Source organism: Pteropus medius, unplaced genomic scaffold, assembly GCF_902729225.1.
Source record: "Pteropus medius unplaced genomic scaffold, Ma_sr-lr_union100, whole genome shotgun sequence".
NCBI lineage: Eukaryota > Metazoa > Chordata > Mammalia > Chiroptera > Pteropodidae > Pteropus > Pteropus medius.
Window position 1 is genome coordinate 45911551 of NW_024349800.1, and position 15252 is coordinate 45926802.

The following is a 15252-nucleotide window of genomic DNA, read 5'->3' on the forward strand; positions in this document are numbered from 1 at the left end:
AACCCTTCATTCTGCCTACGTGAGAATACTGAAGATGATGCTTTGTAATCCTAGCCCAAATGAGAGTTACAACTGCAGTTTCTTACGAAACGTGTGTAGTGGGATTATACTTTTGACTCTTGTGCCCTCACATGGATCAAATATAACTACAGAAATCAGGAATCTGTCAGAAAGCTGAATAGAAGAGATTCCAGAACAGAAATTTTACCAAAATGTTTCTATAGCAATAATCATCAGGCCTCTCAGCTCATCGTTGGCTACTGCTAAATATTTTAAATAATTAGGTCAACCTCCCTAACGACAGGTTATGTCATTCATTAGCATGTCTACAATTTGAAGTGCTAATGAAAAAAGGGGAAACTGATATCATTTGGTTCAACTGCCCTATGAAAAGATTTAGTAGACGATGAAATTACAAATCTAATCCAAGGATTTCATTTCATTATTTAGATTATTTTCAATGCAGCAATTTGTCTGTCCAATTGGCACAGATTGAGCTAGAAAATAAAATACATTTACAGACTATTAAATTTCTTTTCAAGAATCACAAAGCTCTTTCGGATATCCACCCATTTATTCTCTAATTTATTGACCTAATAATTTCTTCCGCCTCTTCAATTAGAAGAAATATAAAATTTAGGAAAAGAAAACATTTAACTTCTATAAAAACCACTAAAACAAATTCACGTACCTATCTCCTTCCAATTTTGGTATATCTGAGCAACTAGAGGAGTCTTCCAGCCAGGCCAAAGTTGGTCTCCTTGATTCAACTGCTGAGCTTGGTTCTCCTGATAGAATGAGCTGTTGTACAATTGCTGGATCATATGCATTAATTTCAAACTTTAAGTGCACCTAAACAAAAGAAAAGCCTAGGTTTATAACTGATTTCTCAATTACTAATCTGTTGCTTCAAAATTAAAACATACCTTCATTAGTTTGGAAACATCCCATATGCAGATCTTTCCTCGTTTCGTTGCAGCAGCTAGAAAATGAGGGCAGCTCCCCGATCCAAAGCAAGATATTCTGTCAGTTCCATCCGTACAAGGAAACTGCGCAGGACTTGTTGCGAGAGTAACTGACAATGGCACATTCTGTGTGTGCTCACCTTTTACAAAGGGGCAGTTTGGGGAATGTCTCTCATGTTCAGACCTTTACATAGATTAAAGAAAGAAAAAGTTTAATAAACATCAAAGCTGTTAAGTTTGTATATTAAAACAGAACTCCAGGATCATCTTTTCTTTTTATTAACAATTAAACTTAAAGCATTCCTTATTAAAAAGACTCAAATACCAAATCATTCAACTTCATCAATACTGCTCCAACACGTTCAACCACTCACTTTATAACACAGTTGTTATAATTGATTACAAATAAAATCTCAGAAAAAAACTGAGAAATAAATGCTATAGTATAATTTATGCTATATCAACATACTGATAAAATTGTTTAAGGTCCTGATACCTCCACACACTGGTTTCCTATACTTTAAATGAATAACGACTTTGTTTCAGTTTAAAATGTACAGTACAATGACAACAGTTAACAATACTATATTGTAAATTTGAAATTTGCCTAGAAGATATACCTTAAATCTCACCACACACACACAAAATGGTAACTTATACAGAGGTGATAGGTATGTTAATTAGCCTATTGTGATCTTTTCGCAATTTGTATATATATCAAAATATCAAGTTGTACACCTTAAATATATACAATTTTTACATCTCAAAAAGCTGTTTTTAAGTTTATTATACATAGTTACATATATTATATATGGATATATATCAGTGGCCACCACTGTAAATGACATAGTAAAAACTCAATAAGTGTCACTCATATCACAAAAAACTTTTTAGTAAAGAAAAAGAAAGCAAAAAGACCTACAGAGTATGGATAAAATGACCTACACTAAGAACACAGTAATGTATCTTATACAATTTACTACAGTACCCAAATAACTTCTAACTAAAATTTCTTTTCAAAAAAACTTAAAAAGATAGTTCATAGATTGCACGTTATTGCTTCCAAATAAATGTTTACTGATGAAAAGAAATGTCAAATGAGTTTACCAGAAAACCCTAATGTTTTTAATAAAAATAAAATACTAAGACCTCAGATCAAGACTGGTGTAATGACTTTAAGAATTTTCTCAAATACTGAAAGCAGCTTTCCCATAGAAAAATATTTATGAATAAAGTTACATTCTACAATATCATGGTATAATTTTTCAGGAATGGGTTAAATAACTTTTGTGAGGATCAGCCTGAGAAACTAAAAACTACATATTAAACTGCTTTATATATACATATATATATGCATGCATACATATGTATATGTATGTATATATGTCTATATGTGTATGCATATGTGTGTATATACATATATGCATATATATGCATGCACACACACACACATCTATATATAAAGGTGGTTTCTATAGGAAAAGACTGAGTTCCAAACAGAACCCTAACCTAAACTGGAAATTGCTCAGTCTGCACATAGATGTGACTTTGAGTTTTTAGACGGTACTTTTCAATGTAACCTGAATCCATATGTATATTCCAGTAGGCTATACCAAGTTCACCCCACTCACATAAGCTGATTAACATTCAGAGACCTCAAACTGATTTTAGTACAAAATAAGTGACATTTTAAAACCAAATTCTGGCTCCATGACTTACTAGCCATGTGACTTTTCAGTAAATTTTATGTTAAAATGGGATAATAACTCCTATTTCACTGAGTGTCAATAAGGACTAAATTGGAGAATATTCTCTCCTATAAAACAAAGATAAAATAATACTTTCATAGGATTAATATGAGAATTAAATGAATTAAAAATATATAAAGTGCTTTAGGATAGTACCTCATAAACAGTATTACATAAATATCTGTAATTATTATTATTATTTCTATTAATAGGGTCTCAGAGTAGTCATTTGTAAAAATGAGGTTCCATACATAACCACTAACACTTAACCAAGTTCTAAAAGTCCATGTACTAGAATCAAAATCACCAGACTCTCCAAAATTACCTCAAAATTAAAAAGATAAATGATAAGATCCTCCTCCATACATTCCCTATTGATAGCCTGCCCTTGACCAAATCGACCAAGATTAAACTACTGAAGTTAATTGTGCTATTATTTTTATTTATTTTATCATAGTTTCCTGGTTTTCAAACCTTGATTCTATTCTTTGGCACTTCTCTCATGTACAGATTTTAGAAGTCAAAAATCTTAAAAATACTGTATTCCAAGTGATGTGACAAAGCAGACAGTGCTACCATATTCTCTTAGGACAAAGGTAAAAATATAGGTGGCAAAAGACACAAATATTATATCTATATCAGAAAAGTAAAATCTAGAAGCACATTTATAGATTAACTTAGCCTATTACATCCAGAAAAATCAAGACTCACCAGGGCTCATCAGTAGGTTCCCAACAAACGAGACATACACTACAAGTAAAACACATGGCTCTATCATCTCCAGATGAGGCAGGCTATAAATTATAAAGAAGACAGAAAAGGTCAATCAATATTAAAATAGCTTTTTAATAAAAAACTCTTCTAAAAAAGTAATACATTTAGGTAAAATTCTGTATTGAGGAAAAGAAAATTAGCCTATACTATTAGATTTCAGCAATACACTGAATCTCCAAAACATTTGCTGCTTTATTTGAAAAACTGTTTCATTAGAAAATAACCAATAAATGAAACACGGAGGCACACACATACTCAATCTCTGATCTAGTATCTTCAAGTGTTCGAAATATAGTTAAGTATATGAAAGGAAATAATCTAATAGGTTTATTATCAAAAACTGAATCCTATACAACCACACAAGAAAGGGCAAGTAAAAAGGAAAGACAAATTAGTGAATCAATTTCATGTAATATTCAAGACAAATGGGACAAAATGCTACATATATAAAATATCAAAACTTAAACTAAAATATACCTCTGAAACCAATATTATTTTTGAGCACTTACTCTACTTAGCATTTACTATGTCTACAGATATAAATTTATTATATATTTCAGAATCTTAAAAATAATCAACCCCTAACACAGGCAGAAGATTCTAGAAAACCTGTGATTCTATCTCTTTGCAAAGATAGAATACAATGAATAATAATTCAACAGAAATAATATCAAGGCATTACCTCACAGAGACTGTTTTAGAAAGTGACACCAAACAAAGTTACAAATTGTTAGGAAAAAATGGTCCATATTCAATCTTTAAGAAAAAAAATTTCAATTATTCTAATACCAGCCAGTCCCAAAAAGGAATCTATCTTTAACTGGAAATCTGACAAACTTTGAATAAAATACTGAAATGTATTTAGTATTCTGATTTAATTTTAGTTAAGATATTCAAAACACTTTAAGATAACTAAAGAATAACTGCTCCAGATTCTTTGACAGTAACTTCAATGTATTTCAAAGTTCAACTGAATTCTAAAATTAAATATGCAAGCATTATGTAAACTGACATGTAAATATTAGATGTGATTCTTTAGCATTGGTTAAACAGTGGTAAGCCAGTCTATATGATTCAGTTGAAGTTTCTTTAAGGTAATACATTATGCCTATCTAACCCCTTTTTCTTAATTTTACTTTAGTTCAGTGAAACTCTCCATAATGTGCCATTCTCATTTTTTGTCACACTAATCTATACACTGTACAATCTCCTCTTTTAATACATAAAACTATAACTATTTTCCCTAATTATTCTTCTTTCTGCACAGTTTCTTAATCAATTCTTCAATACATTATGGATTCAGGTCGCATTTTACTACTTGCAACACTGCTACTTTATCTAGTATATGGGTAATTTATATCTCAAAAAAAATTAGAATTTCAAGAGTAACTGTAATGTGTTGCTTTTATTGCATTACCCCACATTATCTATTACTGTGTTATGAATGCAGAAGTCAGAAAGTGAAAATAAACACACATCCAAAGAGAACACTTTTCAAAAAGCATATCTGAAAAATACTGCCTATTTTTAAAATAGTTATGAAGAATTATCTTAGTTGTTATTTTTAACAAATATTTTTTTTTTCTTTTTGTATACAATACATGACATAGGAAACAGCCACTTAGTATTAAGATCAAAGGTATGAGAATAAAACTCACATAAATGCATACATACAAGAACACAGCCAGGTCATATAAAGTTTTTGAAAAGGTATTAAAATGTTGACAATTTTACTGAAGACTACAAAGGCATGCTGAAAAAAAAGAGTTTTTTCTTTAATAGTCTTTTTTACCTGATGATAAAATCCAGCTTGAGCCATGGGATCTGGTTGTGCCCACCTATAGCCTACATGAGGCCATGAGGTAAACGTCTCCCGTCTGTTAGCTTCGCTATACATTAATGATCTAAAAGTAAACATACTTTATTTATATAATCCAAGTTAGGCATCAAATTATAGTGACACTCCTATTTCACACTGAAAAAAACATGTTTACTAGATTATCAACAAAAACATAGAAAGGTCTAACGACCAAGTTCAAGTTTGTTTTTTAAACTAAAAACGATCACTTTAAGGAATTTCTCTTAAACGGGGTAGGAAAAAGAAACCTATCTGATGGCCACAAATGATAAACAATTCCAGGAGTAGATTAAATTAATCAATGTTGTATTATTATCAAGCTGAGAACACAAAATCTGGAAATGTAGCACAGAGCAGTATGCTTTCACAATGTGCCAAGTTTTGTAAAATAAAGAGATAAAACTACAACCAAAGAAACAGTGGTTTTATCTCTATTTTGAGAAAGTATTTTCTAATTTAATTTTTTTAAGTAAATGGCAGTTTTCCGTTTTTTCTTCAGAGAAATCCTTTTCTAGGAATGTTGTGTTCTCCAGGGAATTACTGAAAAAGGAAATCTTCACATGTTTTCGTATTAAAATTTATTAGCTCACTGAGACTGAACCTATAACAGAGAGTGCTAGAGTTATTTTTCTTAAAGGATTGTACCAAAATTAGAAAAAGTCCAAATGGCTTCAAGTAAGAAAGGACTGGTAATCAAAGCTTACCTTTCCTAACACAAAGGTGAAACTGATAACAGAAAGTAAAAACAGAAGAAAAAAAAAAAGAAGTGGTAAAGGTCATCACAATGAGACCAGAAAAACACTTTTCTTTAAATTCTTCCCTAAATATGTACATGATTTCCTATTATATTGCTAGTGATTTTAGGTTTAACTTACAGTTGTGTTCTAGTTTGAAAAGAACAATGACTTTGAGTTAGAAAAGCCTAATTCTTTACAGGCTATAGATATCTTCAGGATCTTTGTCAGAAAGCTGTCTACTTAGTTTTATTACCAAACAAAACAGCAAGAGCATCTAATAGACCCTAACTCCGACAGACTAAGTTCATCAAGGTCCTCAACAGGTTCCTAGATTCATTTTTAATGAAACAAACACCACAGACTACACCAAAATTCTTATTTTGAAACATTTTAACACCTCCAGAAACATTGACTATCCTATCCAATGAATGCATTTCCTAAAATAAAACATTTACCACAACTTGCACTGATTTTTTTTTTAGAAACCTTGCTACTGTTTGCAAAGAAAATAGCTCTGAAAGGCTGTTTTATAATCTCAGGACAGGCATATCTCTCAGATAAGAAACATTTATTCTAAGTACATATTTTTCTTTTTCCCCCCTCTCCAGACATATTCCAAAGAACATTTTAATGATAGCCACATTTTTAATCTGACAGTTATTCAGATTAAAAATGATAGCCTCTATGTTTTGCCCAAAACATGAAGAAAGCAGTATTACTATGGAATATAAAAATTCTTCACAAATGTTAATGCCACCAATATGTTATTTATATAATAAAGCTACAAAAAAAGGGCAACTGATTAAGCAGTCTCAGTTTACAAAGAAATAAATTAATAAATACTGCAAACTAATATAAAAGCCATACTAAAGGTAACAAAAGTTAATTCATTCAGTAGTGCCTTTAATAACATCAGCATGTACTATTTATAAATGTACTTCAGAAAAAAGCATAGGGAGATATATATCACATCAATGAAAATATTAGAACATAAAATGCTACATGTAAAGGTGAAAGTGAACTTATCAAAACTGTTAAATTTAATATTTCAGCATAGCATTTTTAACTTTAAATACTTTTAATAAGAATCTGATAAATGTTTCAAATAATAAATCATTTAAGTTTTTCAGTGAATGCACTGCTGGCTTTTTAATGTTTTATACAAAGCAGAACCTCAATAAATCTCTAATGAAGAAGATGATGGTTATGATTTTTGTAATACTCTGTTTAAATCCAGGGCAGGCAGCATAAAAATCTTAATTCAAAACAGTACTAATTAATTTTTAACTTTTTGGGTTTTTTTTTCATAAGAAATAGTATATGGCCCTTATACTTAGATTCCTGCATAGTTCTCTATCAAAATTCGCCTCAAAGTTCACGAAATTTCAATGAGGCAAAACAATTCTTATATATTGAATAATTATATTTTTAAGTTGACTCAAATATTCACTAACCAAGTATGAAGCTGGAATCAAAATACAGTTTTATGATCCCTTTAAACACTTTATAGGCACCCAAAGAGATAGCAATTCAAGTGGTAGTTTACCTTCAGTATTTTGATAGAAATGAGAATCTGAATGGTTTTCAAAAATATTCTGAAATATTTTTTTAATCATAATCAAATTTACAGTTGTTCTTGGTTAATCAAAAAAACTAATCAATTCGATCTCAGTGTGACATCTCTTTATAATCAAGGTTATACCTGTCCACAGAACGGCCTGGCCCCACTCCAAGTTCTGGACGTGCACTAGGTAAGAGGTAAGACAATCTATCCATCACTGAGGACGCCACAGGTAAGGCAGCAACATTTTGATTTATTTTCTTGAGTTCATTCACAATGGCACTGGCAACAGACTTCAACACATGATGAGGAAGATGAAATGTAACTGTGGCCCACTGAAAAAAAATGGGGAGTATAAGCAAATATACGCAACAGTTTTAACCAAAATCATCTTATACGTTATAAAATAAAGAAATATCAGTCTCAAATAGGTTTACTCCATTAATTCATCATTTAAAGCAGGAATCTGCAGTTATGTAAAAAATAAAATCTCAATTAATCACCCTGAAAAAGAGTTTAGAACCAATAAAATCTCAATTAATCACCCTGAAAAAGATAGTTTAGAACCAAATGATAGCATATCTTTACATATCCTACCCATAATTGAGGATAACTAAAATCGTCTGTCATTTTTTCATATTCATCCAGCACATACGCAATGGTACACACAAACTCAGCATTCAAATATCTCCATTCATAAGAATATAGTTGTACAGTTTATCACAACTGGGGTAGATGAGGAATTACGTTAGCTTAGCAGATTCTTGTGAATTTATTTATGTTGTCAGCATAATCCAACAAAATTAACCGAAAGCATAGATCTTACAGTCATACAGACTTGGGTTTTCAAGCTCATCTTCACCATTAACTGGTACCCTGGTCAAAAACTTCAGTTTCCTACTTCTGTGAAATGGGGAAAAACAAATATCTATTCACCTCATGTTCTTAGGAGAATTCAAGTGAGGATTGGTACAGTGATTAACAGAGTAAGCATTGAACAAATGTTAACCACAATTATTTAAGATTAAAATAACTATTTAAGAAGATTGCAAAATGCTAAGTATTATTATTCTCCCAGATAAATAAGTCTATAAAGTAATTTCATCTTTGTATCTTGTCCCTGCTCACCTACGAATGGTTTCCTTCCACTCTGTCTAGTATACTCTAGATAGCCTACAATTAAATTATTACTGATTTATATAAATGGGAAAACTTGTGGCCAAAAACATGACTAGAAAATAAAACAAAAAAAGAGGGAGAATGAAAGCCTCTGTTTTAGATCTAATCTGATCATATATCCAGAGCCTCTTGGTTAAAAGGGAGGCTGAATCCCCTTGAGAAAGAATCTTACAACAGTGCCCCAACTATACACTGTAAATCATATTCCGAGCCTTCCCCAAAGGCATCCATGGGCATTCACTACTGTCACTGTGTGCTGGAGAACAGAAAATATTGTGATCTTGCAGGCATTACAAGACAGCAGCATTGAAGAGAGCAAAACATCACAGTGGAAGTGAGTAGTTAGGATAGTCAAGTGATTAATAGAGTATTGATTCAAAGCTGTCTCACTGAGCTATGTGGGTCCCCAGACCCATCTTGTCATTATTTCTCCAGTTCCCAAATGCATAATTGGAAGAAATATAAAATAGGCAACTAGAAAAATTTCTACATTGTTTATTGTTTCTCTGATCCTCTCTGAGAACTATTAAAGCAAGGTCAAGCTGACACCCATAAAACTTTCATTCTCTACAATGCTACTAAACCAAAGCAATATCACATTCCTGAAAAAATTTCTGAGACTGATGCCACTATAAGAGACCTGAAAGATAAGGAGTAATTAAAACTACCTCACCTCCATTTAACTGACCTATTTGGCATATGCAGAATAGAAACAGATCTTGAAGAATGAATGTAGATTGTAAACTACCAAGTTGTGACTTGAATTGCAGCTGCTTCCACATGAGGTATTTTTACCGAAGCAGATCAACAAATCCCTTGATATACAGTAGGCAGTTACAGTTCTGTGAAATTCTTTTTTCTCTCTACCAATTTTTAAGGACTATCCAAAAGTAGACTGGTTTTATGTGGCCATAATAATAAATTTTCACAGTCTTATTACCCTGGAACTGAATCTCAAGCTCTCTACCGTAATCTATTCCACCGAAATCCTGATCAACCTAACAACTTGCAGATCACCACACTGAACCTACTACACTGATAACATCACACTAATTGGTCCATATGAGGAGGAACTTAATGCCTTAGTAATAAACATGCAAACAGAGAGAATCAATAATCCCCAGAATAAATCAGGGTCCTGCAACCTCTGTGAAGTTTCTGGAGGCCCAATTGCCTCGGCTTGTCAGGATATTTCCTCCAAAGTGCAAGACAAGTTGCTACGACTTGTAAAAGCAAATACTGAAAAAGAGGCAAAATGCTTGGTGGGCCTAATTGGATTTTAGATCAAATATTCATCATATTTCAATGTGTTGCTCTAATTTATTGACTAATACATAAGGTGCAGAAGAAGCAGCTCTGCAGCAGGTCCAGGCTAAACCATAAGACGCTATACCACTTATAACCTTTTGAGCATATTCAATGACACTAAAAGTGTCTGAGGCAAGTAACGATGTAAGGAGTATGGCAATCTGATTGCAACAATCAAATAATGAATGCTAGGGCAAAGTCATGCCCTCTCCTGTAAATAACTGTTCTCCTTTCAATAAAACAGCCCCTGGCTTCTTAGTAGTCCCTAACAGAAATTAATATTATTGGACATAAGACAAAAGTATCCTTTATCGAATGGTTTGTAAGAGACCAGTCTTAAGAAAACCCAAAAGGCAAGTTTTGGATAAGCTGAATAAGCAAGTAGCTCAGACTTCTACAATACCTCTCTTGTCATAATGCCTTCTCATTCCACACTAAACTCCTTATGAGATAACTGAGGAAGAAAACCCTTAGCTCTGCTTTACAGATAGTTCTGCAGGTTATGCTGGTATCATCCGAAAGTGAATGACAGCTGCATCACAGTCCCAGGACAGTGAAGAAGGTAAATTTTCTCAGTGGGCAGAACTTCGATCAGTACATTTAGCTGTTCTCTTTGTCTGGACTGAGAGTTAGTCAGAAGTAAAGAGCTTCACTGATCAATGGACAGTAGGTAATGTTTTGATTGGATAGTCGGGCATTGGGAAAATCAGGATTGGAAGACTGTTAACAAGGAAGTCAAGAGTAAAGGTCTATGACTAGATCTCTCAAAAGAAACAGAGTGTGAAAACATTTGTAAAATACATGAAGGCTCATCAAAAGGTATCCATTCCAGAGGAAATGGATAAATTATACACATTACATGAATGTCACTCACCCTCTCTCTATAGCCACTCCAGTGCTTGTTCAATGGACCTGTATGCAAAGTGCCATGGCAAAAGAGATGGAGGGTTTGTACAGGCCCAACATGAACTTCCCCTCGGCAAGACTAACTGGGCTACAGCTGTTGCTGACTGCCTAATCTGCCAATAGCAGATACCAAAGCTGAGCCACCGATATGACACCATTTTCCAGGAGGAACAGCCAGCTATCTGATTGATCACTGATTATACTGGATTCCTTGAGTCAAGAATTGGGCAGCAATTTGTCTTCACTGTAACAGGTATGTATTCTGGATGTGCATTTACCTATTCTGCCCACAATGCTTCTAGCATATTACATCACTGCTTGTGGACTCATGGTTTTTATGCGCCAACATGGTTTTCCACATACATCTTTGCTTCAAAGCACTTCAAAGGAAAAAAAGAATCCTGCCCATGAAACTGGTGGGTCTAACAATGGTATCGTTCAGAAGGAACTAGCCTGACAAAAAAGATATAATGTCCTACTCATTTTCAGTACTAATTGGGAGAGGTGTCTGAAAGGCTGGAGTTCTCTTACAGAATTATGTATATGCTTTAAATCAACCAAAAATGCATGATAGTTTTTTCCAATAGGGTCACTATTATAGTTGATAACCCATTCACAAACTTTTTTTTAAGCTTTATGCTCTAGAGGTCTTACATCTCAAAGGAGGAATGTTCCACCAGGGTACAACAATGGTTCTACCGAGTACGTACTGACACCATTACATAGCATCGGGCAAAGGAGGAAGTTATTCCACTGGCTGGTATGATTAAAACTGACAAATAAGGAAATTGGATTGATACTAAATAACAGGGGCAAGGAGAACTTAATTACAATCCAGATTTTCTAGGGCATCTCTAAGTCCTTCCATGGCTAATAAAAGTGAATGAATGGTTACAACAACTTGAACACAGCACCACTGAGGATTTGGATCCTGCAAGAGTGAAGACTTGAGTCACTCCACCATGTAAAGACACCTGAACAACTGAGGTGCTGGCTGAGGATAAAGGGAACAGGGAATGAGTAGTAGAAGGAGGATAAATATCAAGTATATCCTCTTAACCACTATAAACTGGAGGGCTAGAACAGCTATTTTCTTCCCTTATTACATGAATGACAGATGGATATAGATTTAGACAGATACAGACACATAGATATAGGCCGATATATAGACATTATTTTATGTAATAATTTTTGGTTATAGTTAATTTTGTCTTTAGGTGGCAGAGTTCTGTTACCTAAATAGTAGAGGCTAACTAAATTTAAGGATTAGTTAATATTACCTAGGGATGACTAATATATCATAGGAGTGTCTCTAACAGAAATTAGTACCTATCCATGAGACAAATGTTTATGCAATCTGTCTCTCTCCCCATCTCCTCTCTGGGGATGGAGAGAAAGATTCTTCACTTGTAAAAAGGAACAGTGCCTCTTGTTAAGTAAAAGAATATTATTTTTGTGGTATTAAAGTTTAATGCATATAGATAGTGTATACAGAGATGCTGAGTAGGCAAAGGGGTGGACTGTACCAGTTATTAAACTATTGTGTCTAAGCTCTAAACCTTTATTCCTCTTCTGTCATGTTGAGGCTGGGACTCTACAAACTACATTTCTCATTTGCCAACCAGTTTCCTGGCTGTTGGGTTTTGACAAAAGGAACACAAGGATGGAAATAAGAAACCATGATGAAGGGAGAAAAGCTTGTTCCTTGTTATTACTTGTCATTGCTGTCCGCATTGTTTCAGCAAAAGACCTAGTGGTAGCAGTTGATTCTTCCAGCAGTTTGTTTCGTTTTCTTAACATTCCCAGAACTAGTGTCACAGAGCACCCTCAGAGGTACTAACATCAGCCAGGCAGATATAAGTCTCACTTCCACAAGCTCCAATCTCCAAGTTCTTCAGGTGCCATCTGGGCACCAGCTCTTCCCCAGAAATCAGAGGCCCAGACCCATGGGGCCCATTCTCTAAGTTTATAGGGTCTGATAAACCTAACCTCCTATTCCTCCAGACCTAAGCGAGAGCTGCTTCCTGTAGTTACCATCTGTGAGTCGTCTTGGCATTTCCTTTTCACGTTTTCAGTTCACATGTTACATCAGTCCCTTATAATAAATTCTGTTGGAATGCACAGTATGGTTTCTGTTTAACTAAAAAAAAAAGTCCTATTGATGGGTTATGGATTAGTAAAATCATCGTAAATCTACAGAATAAAATTCAATATTAATACCAGATCTATGAGGAATGATATGAAAAGATACTCGAAATACATTCTTAAGTCAAGGAAAACAAAGTATATGCTATAATCTGACTGTATGTGTCCTCCCAAAATCCATCTGTTGAAATCCAAACCCCCAAAGGTGATGGTATTAGTAGGTAGGGCCTTTAGGAAGGACTTATGTCATAAGGGTAAAACCCTCATGAATGGGATTAATGTCTTTATAAAAAAGGCTCTAGAGATATCCCCTGCCCTTTCCACCATGGAGGATGTAGCGAGAAGGCGCCAGCTATGAACCAGGAAGAAAGACTTCATCAGAAGGCAACCAAGTTGACACCTTGATCTTGGGCTTCCCATCCTCCACAACTGTAAGCAATAAAGTTGTTGTTTATAAGCTACCCGGTTAGTGGTATTCTGTTACAGCAGCCCAAATAGACTAAGACATTATATCATAGCATTTTAGTATAATTACAACTATACTTGAGAAAAAAGATTTATAAATGCAAAGGTTATTTTTAGGAAAATGGCTTTTACCTTCTACCACACATTGTTCAGTATAGAAATTTTATATGTTACAATTATAACTAAGGAAAGATCTTAAAAGAAAAACAATTTAATTCAAAACACTATCTCCCACAGACACCCCTAGTCATACAAAATAAAATTTATTTTTCCCCATTTCAAAGGAAGTCCAAAATGGCCCCATTTCCAAACACATAGTCCATTTCTCATTGAAGCTCATGACCTGAAAGAAACGTCTCTTTCATCAGCCTCTCAACCAATATAGGGTCATCAAGCACAGAAGCTTTAGGAACAAAGTAAGTAAAATAGTTCCAACAAAGTTCAGTTAAAACTGTTTCAACTTTGAGATGACTTATAAGCACATTATGTTTTTTAAAGGAGAAAAATCTAGAATTGGAACATTTCCAAAAAGGGTGGGGGAGGGAGAAGACAGATAAAAGCATAGAGGTATTATTTCTATTATAATCCCAAACAAGGTAACTTTTCAAAACTTCTTACCTTAGCAACTTTGTGGTTTGCTGCAGTCTCATGAGATGTATTTTTTAAACCATCTTTAAGCTGTGTGATGAACAAATCATAACCCTCCGTACTAGAAATATCTACCTTTTCTAAACATGCTGATAGGAGCTGTTGTGCCTAAATGAAAAAGATGATCACAGAAAATTAAACAGAATAAAAAATGCTAAATTCAGATTCCTATTCAAATATTTTAATTTGTAATGATTCTGATAAGTACTAAACTAAAGCTAATCTTTTTATTTTTTTTAAAACAATCAATCAAATAATTATTTGAAGGGCTATTACAAAATCAAATGACATATGGCAATGTATTTAGTGTATTACCACATAGTAAAGTTTCAATAGACTAAAGTTTTCATAAACCAAGGCAAGATAGAAAAAACTGGACAAGTTGAAAACATGAACAAAAATGATAGAGCTAAAATTTTAAACACATAAATGCAAAGTCCTTTGATGAGCTTTAAATATTCAAACTATGCAAAACCATAAAGAAGGGATATTCACTAAGTCAGCAGGTAATATTACAAGGCTCTTTACATTGTTACCCACATATTCAACATGAACTACCTTAATCGAAATATATAGTCTATATATGGAAAAGAATACAACCGCACTGATCCAACAAAACCTAGGACCCCATACTTTAGGCAAGACACTGACAAACTAATGTGGAGCAGTAAAGAATGCCTGGGATGTTGGAAGGTCTACAAACAATATAATGTGAACAAAAGAGGTGTAATTATTTAGATAAACAGAGAGAAAAACCAGCCAACAGATGTTAGGAGCCAGCTAAATACCTAGGCATTTCAGTCAGTGTAGCAGGAAAAGTACTGACTTGAGCATCTAGATAATATAAATGTTCGAATATTTTATTGTGATTCTGTAGTTCTTTTTAAAACTTGAACAATTTGATACAATCTTTCAGTGTAAATATAATATAGATCCTTTAAGGTATCAGCTTTATTAA

General features: G+C 33.5%; 1 protein-coding gene across 11 annotated transcripts in view; it reads right to left on the reverse strand.

Moving 5' to 3' along the window:
* BIRC6 (baculoviral IAP repeat containing 6) overlaps window positions 1-15252 on the reverse strand; it is a 190170-nt gene that overhangs the window by 151451 nt on the left and 23467 nt on the right. For 8 of the 11 annotated variants that reach the window (XR_005658299.1, XM_039887448.1, XM_039887444.1 and 5 more), the window contains exons 1-4: window positions 5280-5302; window positions 3425-3507; window positions 927-1149; window positions 692-852 (exon numbers count right to left, since the gene is read on the reverse strand). Coding sequence is in view for 2 of the 11 variants with exons in the window: in XM_039887449.1 (XP_039743383.1) it covers window positions 692-852; window positions 927-1149; window positions 3425-3507; window positions 5280-5406; window positions 7785-7978; window positions 14265-14402 (926 nt within the window). In the remaining 9 variants the exon portion in view is untranslated. Of the gene's footprint in view, window positions 1-691; window positions 853-926; window positions 1150-3424; window positions 3508-5279; window positions 5407-7784; window positions 7979-14264; window positions 14403-15252 lie in introns of those variants that run through there. The other 3 variants (XM_039887450.1, XM_039887440.1, XM_039887449.1) reach the window with 2 other exon arrangements.